Raw genomic sequence first — 13,518 nt, 5'->3', positions numbered from 1 at the left:
TATCCGGCCTCATGGAGCCCTCACTGGCCACAATATCCGGCCTCATGGAGCCCTCACTGGCCACTATATCCGGCCTCAGGGAGCCCTCACTGGCCACAATATCCATCCTCATGGAGCCCTCACGGGCCACAATATCAGGCCTCATGGAGCTCTCACGGGCCACAATATCTGGCCTCATGGAGCCCTCACGGGCCACAATATCCGGCCTCACAGAGCCCTCACTGGCCACTATATCCGGCCTCACGGAGCCCTCACTGGCCACAATATCCATCATCATGGAGCCCTCATGGTCCACAATATCTGGAGCCCTCACGGGCCAAATATCTGGAGCCCTCACGGGCCACTATATCCGGCCTCATGGAGCCTTCACTGCTCACAATATCCAGCCTCATGGAGCCCTCACTGGCCACAATATCCAACCTCATGGAGCCCTCACTGCTCACAATATCCATCCTCATGGAGCCCTCACGGGCCACAATATCCAGATTCATGGAGCCCTCACTGGCCCCAATATCCAGCCTCATGGAGCCCTCACTGGCCACAATATCCAGCCTCATGGAGCCCTCACTGGCCCCAATATCCAGCCTCATGGAGCCCTCACTGGCCCCAATATCCAGCCTCATGGAGCCCTCACTGGCCCCAATATCCAGCCTCATGGAGCCCTCACTGGCCACAATATCCAGCCTCATGGAGCCCTCACTGGTCACAATATCCAGCCTCATGGGAGCCCTCACGGGCCACAAAATCCAGCTTCATGGAGCCCTCACGGGCCACAATATCCAGCCTCATGGAGCCCTGACTGGCCACAATATACAGCCTCATGGAGCCCTCACTGGCCACAATATCCAGCCTCATGGAGCCCTCACTGGCCACAATATCCAGCCTCATGGAGCCCTCACTGGCCACAATATCCAGCCTCATGGAGCCCTCACTGGACACAATATCCAGCCTCATGGAGCCCTCACTGCTCACAATATCCAGCGTCATGGAGCCCTCACTGGCCACAATATCCAGCCTCATGGAGCCCTCACTGGCCACAATATCCGGCCTCATGGAGCCCTCACTGGCCACAATATCCGGCCTCATGGAGCCCTCATTGGCCACAATATCCAGCCTCATGGAGCCCTCACGGCCACACAGTCTGGCTGTATCACTTGCCACACTGTCCCGCCTGAAGGAGCCCTCACGGGCCACAAAATCCAGCTTCATGGAGCCCTCATTGGCCACAAAATCCAGCTTCATGGAGCCCTCATTGGCCACAATATCCAGCCTCATGGAGCCCTCACTGGCCACAATATCCAGCCTCATGGAGCCCTCACTGCTCACAATATCACAATATCCAGCCTCATGGAGCCCTCGCGGGTCACAATATCCAGCCTCATGGGAGCCCACACTGGCCACAATATCCAGCCTCATGGGAGCCCTCGCGGGCCACAAAATCCAGCCTCATGGAGCCCTCCCGGGCCACAAAATCCAGCCTCATGGAGCCCTCCCGGACCACAAAATCCAGCCTCATGGAGCCCTCACTGGCCACAATATCCAGCCTCATGGAGCCCTCGCAGGCCACAAAATCCAGCCTCATGGAGCCCTCGCAGGCCACAATATCGAGCCCTCACTGGCCACAATATCCAGCCTCATGGAGCCCTCACTGGCCACAATATCCAGCCTCATGGAGCCCTCACTGGCCACAATATCCAGCCTCATGGAGCCCTTACTGCTCACAATATCCAGCCTCATGGAGCCTTCACTGGCCACAATATCCAGCCTCATAGAGCCCTCACGGGCCACAATATCCGGCCTCATGGAGCCCTCACGGGCCACAATATCCGGCTTAATGGAGCCCTCACGGGCCACAATATCCAGCCTCATGGAGCCCTCACTGGCCACAATATCCAGCCTCATGGAGCCCTTACTGCTCACAATATCCAGCCTCATGGAGCCTTCACTGGCCACAATATCCAGCCTCATAGAGCCCTCACGGGCCACAATATCCAGCCTCATGGAGCCCTCACGGGCCACAATATCCTGCCTCATGGAGCCCTCACGGGCCACAATATCCGGCCTCATGGAGCCCTCAACGGCCACAATATCCGGCCTCATGGAGCCCTCACTGCTCACAATATCCGGCCTCATGGAGCCCTCACTGGCCACAATATCCGGCCTCATGGAGCCCTCACTGGCCACTATATCCGGCCTCAGGGAGCCCTCACTGGCCACAATATCCATCCTCATGGAGCCCTCACGGGCCACAATACCAGGCCTCATGGAGCTCTCACAGGCCACAATATCTGGCCTCATGGAGCCCTCACGGGCCACAATATCCGGCCTCACGGAGCCCTCACTGGCCACTATATCTGGCCTCACGGAGCCCTCACTGGCCACAATATCCATCATCATGGAGCCCTCATGGGCCACAATATCTGGAGCCCTCATGGGCCAAATATCTGGAGCCCTCACGGGCCACTATATCCGGCCTCATGGAGCCCTCACTGCTCACAATATCCAGCCTCATGGAGCCCTCACTGGCCACAATATCCAACCTCATGGAGCCCTCACTGCTCACAATATCCATCCTCATGGAGCCCTCACGGGCCACAATATCCAGATTCATGGAGCCCTCACTGGCCCCAATATCCAGCCTCATGGAGCCCTCACTGGCCACAATATCCAGCCTCATGGAGCCCTCACTGGCCACAATATCCAGCTCATGGAGCCCTCACTGGCCACAATATCCAGCCTCATGGAGCCCTCACTGGCCACAATATCCAGCCTCATGGAGCCCTCACTGGCCACAATATCCAGCCTCATGGGAGCCCTCATTGGCCACAAAATCCAGCTTCATGGAGCCCTCACGAGCCACAATATCCAGATTCATGGAGCCCTGACTGGCCACAATATACAGCCTCATGGAGCCCTCACTTGGCCACAATATCCAGCCTCATGGAACCCTCACTGGCCACAATATCCAGCCTCATGGAGCCCTCACTGCTCACAATATCCAGCGTCATGGAGCCCTCACTGGCCACAATATCCAGCCTCATGGAGCCCTCACTGGCCACAATATCCGGCCTCATGGAGCCCTCACTGGCCACAATATCCGGCGTCATGGAGCCCTCATTGGCCACAATATCCAGCCTCATGGAGCCCTCGCGGGTCACAATATCCAGCCTCATGGGAGCCCTCACGGGCCACAAAATCCAGCCTCATGGAGCCCTCAATGGCCACAATAAACAGCCTCATGGGAGCCCTCTCGGGCCACAATATCCAGCCTCATGGAGCCCTCACTCGCCACAATATCCGGCCTCATGGAGCACTCACGGGCCACAATATCCAGCCTCATGGAGCCCTCACTGGCCACAATATCCAGCCTCATGGAGCCCTCACTGGCCACAATATCCAGCCTCATGGAGCCCTCACTAGCCACAATATCCAGCGTCATGGGAGCCCTCACGGGCCACAAAATCCAGCTTCATGGAGCCCTCACTGCTCACAATATCCAGCTTTATGGAGCCCTCACTGGCCACAATATCCGGCCTCATGGAGCCCTCACTGGCCACAATATCCAGATTCATGGAGCCCTCACTGGCCACAATATACAGCCTCATGGAACCCTCACGGGCCACAATATCCAGCCTCATGGAGCCCTCACTCGCCACAATATCCGGCCTCATGGAGCCCTCACGGGCCACAATATCCAGCCTCATGGAGCCCTCACTGCTCACAATATCCAGGCTCATGGAGCCCTCACTGCTCACAATATCCAGCCTCACGGAGCCCTCACTGCTCACAATATCCAGCCTCATGGAGCCCTCATTGGCCACAATATCCAGCCTCATGGAGCCCTCACTTATAGCCCTGACTGCTCACAATATCCAGCCTCATGGAGCCCTCACTGCTCACAATATCCAGCTCATGGAGCCCTCACTGCTCACAATATCCAGCCCATGGAGCCCTCACGAGCCACAATATCCAGCCTCATGGAGCCCTTACTGGCCACAATATCCGGCCTCGTGGAGCCCTCATTGGCCACAATATCCAGCCTCATGGAGCCCTCACGTGCCACAATATCCAGCCTCATGGAGCCCTCACGTGCCACAATATCCAGCCTCATGGAGCACTCACGGGCCACAATATCCGGCCTCATGGAGCCCTCATTGGCCACAATATCCAGCCTCATGGAGCCCTCGCGGGTCACAATATCCAGCCTCATGGAGCACTCAAGGGCCACAATATCCGGCCTCATGGAGCCCTCACTGGCCACAATATCCGGCCTCATGGAGCCCTCAATGGCCACAATATCCGGCCTCATGGAGCCCTCACGGGCCACAATATCCAGCCTCATGGAGCACTCGCGGGCCACAATATCCAGCCTCATGGAGCCCTCGCGGGTCACAATATCCAGCCTCATGGAGCACTCAAGGGCCACAATATCCGGCCTCATGGAGCCCTCACTGGCCACAATATCCAGCCTCATGGAGCCCTCACTGGCCACAATATCCAGCCTCATGGAGCCCTCACGGGCCACAATATCCAGCCTCATGGAGCCCTCACTGGCCACAATATCCAGCCTCATGGAGCCCTCACAGGCCACAATATCCGGCCTCATGGAGCCCTCACTGGCCACAATATCTGGCCTCATAGAGCCCTCATTGGCCACAATATCCAGCCTCATGGAGCCCTCGTGGGTCACACTGTCCGGCCTCATGGAGCCCTCGCGGGTCACACTGTCCGGCCTCATGGAGCCCTCGCGAGTCACACTGTTCGGCCTCATGGATCCCTCGCGGGTCACACTGTCCGGCCTCATGGAGCCCTTGCGAGTCACACTGTCCGGCCTCATGGATCCCTCGCGAGTCACACTGTCCGGCCTCATGGATCCCTCGCAAGTCACACTGTCCGGCCTCATGGATCCCTCGTGGGTCACACTCTCCGGCCTCATGGATCCCTCGCTGGCCACACTGACTGGCCTCATGGATCCCTCGCTGGCCACGCTGACTGGCCTCATGGATCCCTCGCTGGCCACACTGACTGGCCTCATGGATCCCTCGCTGGCCACACTGACTGGCCTCAGGGATCCCTCGCTGGCCACACTGTCCAGCCTTGCCCCGCTGGAGGTTTTCAAATTTCTCCTTTGTGAGTTTTTGAGAGAGTAACTTTGTTAAAGGGGGGACGGGTCTGCCAGGCCTCCATAACCTGCGCTGCATCAGGGTCAGCCAGAAAAGGTGCGCTGGACCCCGTCTTCTGTTACCAGAGCGGAGGCTTGCAGTGCCTGTGGTCGCCCGGTCAGTGTGGTGCTCGAGTGTACCAGTTCCACCCAGTACCCAGGGGTGGAATCTACTCAGTTGTGGCTTTTCGGCTCTTTATTGCAATAGGTGGATAATTAACGCTATGCTGATTCTCTGTAGCGGTGCCTCCTTGGTCGGACCATTATTTCTAAGTGACAGGAGTTATGGGGGGGGGGAAGGGGCAGGGCTGGCTGAACATCTGGAGCTTTTAATAGAAATGGATGATTGCATAACTATGATATCAGTAATTGACTTGCTACATGTATTTTTCACTGTTTTGCATCTTTGTTGATACAAACTCTGCTCCTTTTTGCACAGAGGTGCTGCCCCTGTGCTCCCCGGCCTGTCACATCAACGCCACGTGTAGGTCAGATAATCTCTGCGCGTGTCACCCCTACTACGAGGGCGATGGATGGTCGTGCACAGGTAGGCTAAGAGGTGTGATGGGGCTCATCATGTGTGCTGCTCTCATTTTATTGAACTTTTGTGGTATTATGTAGTGCTGAGTGAGTCACTGACAACGCGCTTTGTGTATTCATTAAGTCCCTGGAATGACCCGCTCTTCATGCAGCTGTACAGGCAGACACGAGCTACCTCCAGATGTGCTGCACCACCTTCTTGTAATGACCACCAGCCCGTAAGAGAAGCTCCCAGGACGTTGTAGATTACATGGACTTAGGGCGATGATTATCAATGACCATTAGGGAATCATAGGGCCCAGAATCTCCCCTCCTTACAGTGCCTGTGACTTTAATCTCTCTGCAAACCATGCCCCAGCACTGGCACGGACACCTGCACCCCACAACCCACCCCCAGGCCCTGAGGCACTAACACTTCCAGGAGGTTTCCCTAAAACAGGGTACAGAAGTGGAAAGGGGCCAGACAGAGTAAGTATGGAGAGGGACTTCAGACATGCATCTTCCTGCAGGTCCCTCATCTCATGAATTCTCTCGCCGGACTTCAGGCTGCTTTGCTAAACCTGCCCCAGCGGTGGCTCTGCAGCACCTCCAGGTGCCACCTCGCGGCGCCTCTCACGACTCCTCCTCTGGGAGCCACAGCGCCGGAGTACATTAGATGCCCACCCGTGCCCTGTCTGGAGCTCTCTCAGGATCTCTCTTCTGAATGTCTGATAACAAGGATGGTGAATCAAAGGATGATAATCTTATTCCCAGTTATAATCTTATTTCTGAGTTTACAAGATTGGAGAGGCTTAGATACTTCTCCAGAAGACACATCCCTCACCCCGGGCCCTGCTTCAGAGGAAGATTCTGCATTTGCTACTGTGGGATGAAAAGCAGCTGGAGCTTTGGAACAGACCTCACCCTCTGTAGAGACGAAGGCTAACATTTTGACAGATTTTGTACAGCCCCCCTCAGAGCCCTTGTGCCTGTTCATTGACACCCTTCTTGGATCAGTCTATGGCCGAAGCCCTTTTTGGTCCAGACTCTGGACACTAGCTCTGGGTGACCACACTTCTAGGGCCTGAGACATCTTTGCTTCTCCTAGCAGTCCTGTTACTCGCATGCTGGGCTGGAATTTCTGTGGCTTGGAGATCTGAAGACCCAAGTGTAAAGACGGAGACCGGCAGTAATAGGTAATATTTTATTCTAAAATATGCGGGGACTTTACAGGAGCAATGTCGGAACCGCTCCGTTCATTCTGATCCTTTCCTTCCTAACCGCCACCTTCCGAACCCCCGTCTCGTAGATCGAATGCGAATGTCAACCTTTCACATTCGATCTACGCACCACACATCTTCCCCTCTTATCAACAACAACAAAACAAATAACATACTTAAAATTTGGAAAATACATATAAGAGAAAATACATAATACATGTACCTCTAAAGGAAATTATTTTTTTACATTGAATTGGAAGCATTCCCATTTAGTTAACTTCCCATCACAAATTCATTGAAATGCCTTGGTAATTTCCTTTCTCTCAAACTTTTACGAATAGGTATCACGTCATCCTCCCGATTCCTAGATTCAAGACCACGGAATTCACCGCCTCCTTCACCTCTGTCTGGCCGCGCATCCTCGTATCCCCACAAATATCCACTCTCTTCATCAAAATCTTCACACCCAAATTCCTGGGGAATGTTACTTGCTTTAAACAAACTCACATGCCGCAAATTACGTACTCTTCCATCCTCAAGCTGAACTGCACCATTCAATACCTTCACCACTTTCATAGGGCGTGACCATCTCGCATTCCCTTTATTTATTAGCCCAAAATTCTTCACACGTACGTACTGTCCAACTGCCAAGTTTGGCATATTTTTTCCACTATTGATTTTGCTTAAAACTTTGTTTTGATACTCTTGCACCCGATTTCTCACAGAGCTAAAGTCTACCCCACCAAAACTTCCTTGCCTTCTGTTCATCAACCACCAAGGGATTAGTTTAGAAGATGGTTTCCGACCCCTCAGTAACTCAAAAGGTGTTTTTCCAGTGACTGAATGTGGCGTAATTCTGTATGATAACAACATATTTTGGATGGCCTCCTTCCAAGACAAATTAGATTCTAAAGCTAATTGTATAGTGTCCTTAATAACCTTGTTGAACCTTTCAACCTGACCATTGCCTTCAGGATGGTATAATGACACCCTCACATGATTTACCCCACAGCTCTTCAAAAAGGAACTAATCTTAACAGAAGTAAGTTGTACACCATTGTCCGAAACAATAGTTTCAGGAATTCCTTCCCTCGCAAATACATCTTTTAAGAATTGGATCACAGTATCAGTAGTTATATTGCCAACCATACGAACCTCTAGCCATTTGGAAAAATAATCAACTAGGACAATCGCATACCCTTCCTTAGCAGGTAAGTTAACAAACGGACCCATAAAATCAATTGCAACTTTGCGCCACGGGCCATCAGGCAACTCAACCAACTGTGATGGTACCACTAATGGTTTCACAGACTTATCACTCAGTACACACTTACCACACTCTCTTACCCAACGATCTACCATACCATCTAACCCCGGCCACCAAAAAACTTCTTTGATCTTCCTCCTGGTACTTGCCATGCCACCATGACCTTCATGTCCCAACTTAACAATGGTATCACGCATACCATAGGGAGGCACAATTTTATCACCTCTTAATATAATATCATTCGACACAGACAATTCCTCTTTAATCTTCCAAAATGTACTGCTCTCACCTCGTAAACTACGTTCTGATGGCCATCCTCTCAAAATAAACTCCTTCACTTTCAACAAAACCTCATCCTTCTGCATTTCTCTCATCCACACGCATTCAGATAAATTGTCATGCACATTCCCATTTTGCAGAAACATAGCATCCCTATAAGTGAACGCAACATCACACTCTCCATCATCAATTTCCTCGGCACTACTATGCGATAGTGGTAACCGAGACAACCCATCTGCTACACAATTACTTTTCCCTGGAAGATGCAAAATCTCAAAGTGATACATTTGTAATTTGGAAGCCAACCTTGCCAACCTAGGAGTGAGGTTCCTTCCCCCTCCCGCGCTCAAAATATTAATCAAAGGTTTAAATTTGCGCCCCCATATGTACATCCTAAATCGTTGCACAGCCCACGTAGCGGCCAATAACTCCTTCTCAATTACAGAATAGTTCCTCTCTGCTTGAGACAGAGTACGAGAAGCATATGCAACCACCCATGTGTCTCCTTTCTTCTTCTGAGACAAAACCGCACCAATACCATATGCGGAAGCATCTACTGCTATAATACATTCAGCAGTTTCATCAAACGATTTGAGACAAGAGGCATTGACAATTTCTTTCTTTATAGTCAAAAACTCCTTGGAATGTATCTCTGTCCAGCAGAACGTCGCATTTTTCCTCAGCAAGGCACGGAGGTTCTCCACCTTGGATGCAAAGTTTTCCACAAAGCGAGAATAAAACTCTGCTAGGCCTAAAAATGATAACAATTGTTCCTTGCACCTTGGTTCTGGAGCCTCACTAATAGCTTTGATGTGACTAACCTTAGGTCGAATACCATCCTTAGAAATAATATGACCTAAATATTCCACGTGGCTCTCTCCAAATTTGCACTTTTGATCCTTAGCAGTTAATCCATAGTCACTCAGTGCTTGCAATACTATTTTTAAGTTCCGGTCATGCTCACTTCTGTCGCGACCATATACTAAAATGTCATCCTGGAATACCTTTGCCCCCTTAACATTCGAAAGTATTTTGGACAATTCCCTCTGAAAAACTGCAGACGCACTAGCCAATCCAAACGGCATCCTTTTGTACTGGAACATCCCCTCCGGTGTAATAAAAGCTGTACAATGTTTAGACTCAGGACTTAAATGTATCTGGTGATACGCACTTGCCAAGTCGATGGTTGAAAATACAGTAGCATCTCCAATAGACGACATCAATTCCTGCAAATTTGGTAAAGGAAATGTATCTATCCAAATTGCATCATTGAGTGCCCGCAGGTCAACACACAACCTGAGGTCCCCACTGGATTTTACCGAAATTACAATCGGAGAAACCCAATCGGAGCACTCAATGGGTTCAATAATATCATTATCACACAAATCCTTTAACATCTCCTTCAATTTTTCTCTATAATTCAAGGGAACATTCCTCAACTTCTGCCTTATGGGAACAGCATTCTCCTTTAATACAATTGTATGTCTAAAATTTTTCATACTTCCCAAACAACCACTAAACACGGTGGGAAATAGTCCCTTTATATCATGATACAAATCATCCTGTGACGTATCCATACTCACAATGTACACTGGCGGAGTAGCATTAGGGTCCACCCTCAACCCCAATTGACATATATGTGGCCAACCCAGAATAGTTGCCCCTCCTTCTGCCACAAGAACTTCACCTGAACACTTCTTTCCAGCATATTCGATTTCTGCCTGTATTTTTCCTACAATAGCAATTTTATGACCAGAATAACTGCAAGGACTGTTTTTTGTTTTTTGTAAACTCCTTCCAGGCCACAACTGATTAAATAGAGACTTGCCTATTATAGTGTACCACGCACACAAGTCCACCATAACTTCCAGTCGTGCACCGTCAATATTTATATAACACTTCGGAAATTGAAGCTCTTTTCCCTTAATGTTACGCTCTTGAATACTTAGTACCAAATTCTGAATTCCTCCCTCAACCTCATCATCATCCACATTCTCCACAACACAACTCACTTTTTTCTCGAAACTTCTGCAGACGCGTGCAAAATGTCCCTTTTTTTTTACATGCACTGCAATTTTTCCCAATCGCCGGACAACCATTAAAATTTGCAAAATGCGAACTGGCGCCGCATCTAAAGCACACTCTAGTATTGTTATTCATGCCAGACTTGTTATCCCCACTACCAGACCAGGAAACCATTTTTTTCTTTTTATCCTTGCAATCCCTGTCTTTGCTTACGGTACAAACGTTGTCACAATCTTTAACTTCCCTCCTCATAGTTTGTATGCAATCTTCGGTAATCTCAATGCTCCTCGCCACTTCAACAGCCGTTTTTAAAGATATTTCCCCAGAAGACCAAAGTTTCTCCTGTATTTTTTTAGATTTAGTCTTCATTAATAATTGGTCCCTTAAAACTTGGTCATATGTCATATTGTCAAAAGCACACGTAACCGCTAAGCCTCTTAACACTGCCATATACTGGTCAATAGACTCATCAACCTTCTGTTCCCTGGAATAAAATGTATATCTTTCCATAACTACATTTATTTTCCGGCCATACCTATCCTGTAACTGTTGTAAAGCACATTTATACACATCTACCCCATGCACATTATCTACAGGTGGTAAATTTTTAAATTCCCTTAACCCTACAGCGCCCAAACGATGTTTAAGCAATGACAGGTGCCTATCAGGTGAACATTCGCCCTCTTCCAACACATCAACATATGCCTCAAATAAATCCAACCACAATTCCCACTGAATGGGCGGATCTCCTGGTTCATTCAAAAAAAATGGTGGAGGTTGAATACTAGACATTCTGTAATTAATAATGTCCTATATCAATAATTACTGAATGCAGTTGTATTTTTTTTTTTTTTTTAAAACAGAGTCCAGTCACAATAAATTCCGGCACATCCAACAAGTCAAATGTATAGATAAAGGTTCTTTTTGTAATTATAAGCACAAGGTGTGCCTATCACCGTATTCCAAATTAAACGTACCAAATTCCTTGTAATTGTATTTATAGCACACTAAACGTGCCTAGTTCCTTGTAATTGTAGACAATATTTGCAGGTACGAAGTCTACTCCTTAAAGATGGCTGCCAATTTTCTATTTGTAGGCACACAGGTGTGCCTATCACCGTGTTCCTTAATAAAGATTGAAAAGATCTCCAAACCACTTCAAAATGGCTGCTTCAACTGTGTTGTTCACTCTCTAGAGTAATTTGGGCACACTCCAACCCATAATTCCTGGCGTAGTTGCAGATATTTTTCCGAAACAGGAATCTTGCCAATACAGGACATCAAGAAGTACTTCATGCGCCGCCCCTCAAGTTATGGAAACACCAGCAGCCAGAAATTCGCCGAAAATAAAAGCACGATCCTCACCTCCGACATCGCTCCTGCCCGCCTCGTCGCCACTGTAAAGACGGAGACCGGCAGTAACAGGTAATATTTTATTCTAAAATATGCGGGGACTTTACAGGAGCAATGTCGGAACCGCTCCGTTCATTCTGATCCTTTCCTTCCTAACCGCCACCTTCCGAACCCCCGTCTCGTAGATCGAATGCGAATGTCAACCTTTCACATTCGATCTACGCACCACACCAAGGAGTGCTGTAGGATGATCAGTCTGGATGAGCTCAGTTGAGGCCAACATACGGTGGCCAGATTGCTTTAGATAAATATACTTTGTGGAAGATAAGTTGCAAAAGTAGCTGCCTAAAGTTTAGAGTGTGTTTTTGTAGTTGCAAATCGAGGTTGTGGAAAGTGTTTTTCGGATGAGACGGCTGCACGAGGCAAGGTCATGTTTGTAGACTAGTTTAGCTGAGTCAAGCACAGCCAGGCGACCATGGATCATCAGCATTTGTGCTTTCTAATAGCCCTGCGATTCCCACTCCAAATTTGAGCAGTTTCTCAGCGAGCCTGCTGAGGGCTCAGCTGATGCCTGTCTGCGCACAGCAGAGATGGTACTTGCCTTGTTAAACATTAGCAACACAAAAGGATGATGGACGGAGTGCTGACAATGCAAACACTCACCCGAGTCACAGATCTGGGTTTAATCCATTGTTTTTTTGCTGCCCATGCCATTCCAGTTTGGACCCAGCCATATGCAAATCAGTCTTGACCCTGTTCCCCATTGGGACAGTCCAGCCCGAACTGCCAGGCCAAGACATCCCTGTACTGGAAACAAGCATCCTGGGAACGGTTTCGGGGTTTCACCCCTCATCAGCCAGGCTAGCTTGAACCCAGTGGCATGGGAAGCACGGGACCCACGTCTGGGCATACCTTTCCCACTTAGGGCGACATTAGCAACACAAAAGGATGATGGACGGAGTGCTGACAATGCAAACACTCACCCCCAGTCACAGATCTGGGTTTAATCCATCGTTTTTTTGCTGCCCATGCCATTCCAGTTTGGACCCAGCCATATGCAAATCAGTCTTGACCCTGTTCCCCATGGGGACAGTCCAGCCCGAACTGCCAGGCCAGGTGCTGGGTATGCTCAGACGTGGGTCCCGGGCTCACTGTGCCACTGGATTCAAGCTAACCTGTCTGATGAGGGATGAAACCCTGAAACCGGTCCCAGGATGCTTGTTTCCGGTCCAGGGAGAACCTGGCCTGGCAGTTCGGGCTGTACTGTTCCCATGAGGAACAGGGTCAAGACTGATTTGCATATGTCTGGGTTCAAACTGGGGTGGCATGGTGAGCAAAATAATGGATGGATTAAACCCAGATCTGTGACTGGGGGTGAATGTTTGATTGGTTCCGCATTCCGTCCACCCAGTTATGCTATCCCACAGCATTTGTGTTTTGCTTTGCACTTGCCTTGTTAAAACCTCAGGCTTCATCCAGGGTTGTTGCCCAGGCCGCTGGCGGCCTCAACATTTCGCGCCAGTGTAGCACTGACGCTGGTCTTGCACAGTCCCTGTGGAGCCCACAGTCAACCCTTTGGAAGAGGCCGGCACTTGTTTGACTACTTAGAGCTTAGTTAGACTGCGGTGTGGATGCTCCAAGTAGCAATGACCTGTTAGGTGATGTCTATTTGCACATGAAACACAACAGATTCA

At 49.8% G+C, this 13,518-nt stretch overlaps 1 protein-coding gene across 2 annotated transcripts in view; it reads left to right on the top strand.

Moving 5' to 3' along the window:
• Positions 1–13,518, top strand: part of STAB1 (stabilin 1) — an 829,863-nt gene that overhangs the window by 684,826 nt on the left and 131,519 nt on the right. For both annotated transcript variants that reach the window (XM_069206091.1, XM_069206090.1), the window contains exon 59: positions 5,601–5,708. In XM_069206091.1, coding sequence (XP_069062192.1) covers positions 5,601–5,708 — 108 coding nt within the window. The remainder of the gene's footprint in view (positions 1–5,600; positions 5,709–13,518) is intronic.

This window comes from Pleurodeles waltl, chromosome 9, assembly GCF_031143425.1.
Source record: "Pleurodeles waltl isolate 20211129_DDA chromosome 9, aPleWal1.hap1.20221129, whole genome shotgun sequence".
In the NCBI taxonomy this organism is placed as follows: Eukaryota; Metazoa; Chordata; class Amphibia; order Caudata; family Salamandridae; genus Pleurodeles; species Pleurodeles waltl.
The sequence above is the reverse complement of the archived record's forward strand: the minus strand, read 5'-3'. Positions and strand labels throughout refer to the sequence as shown.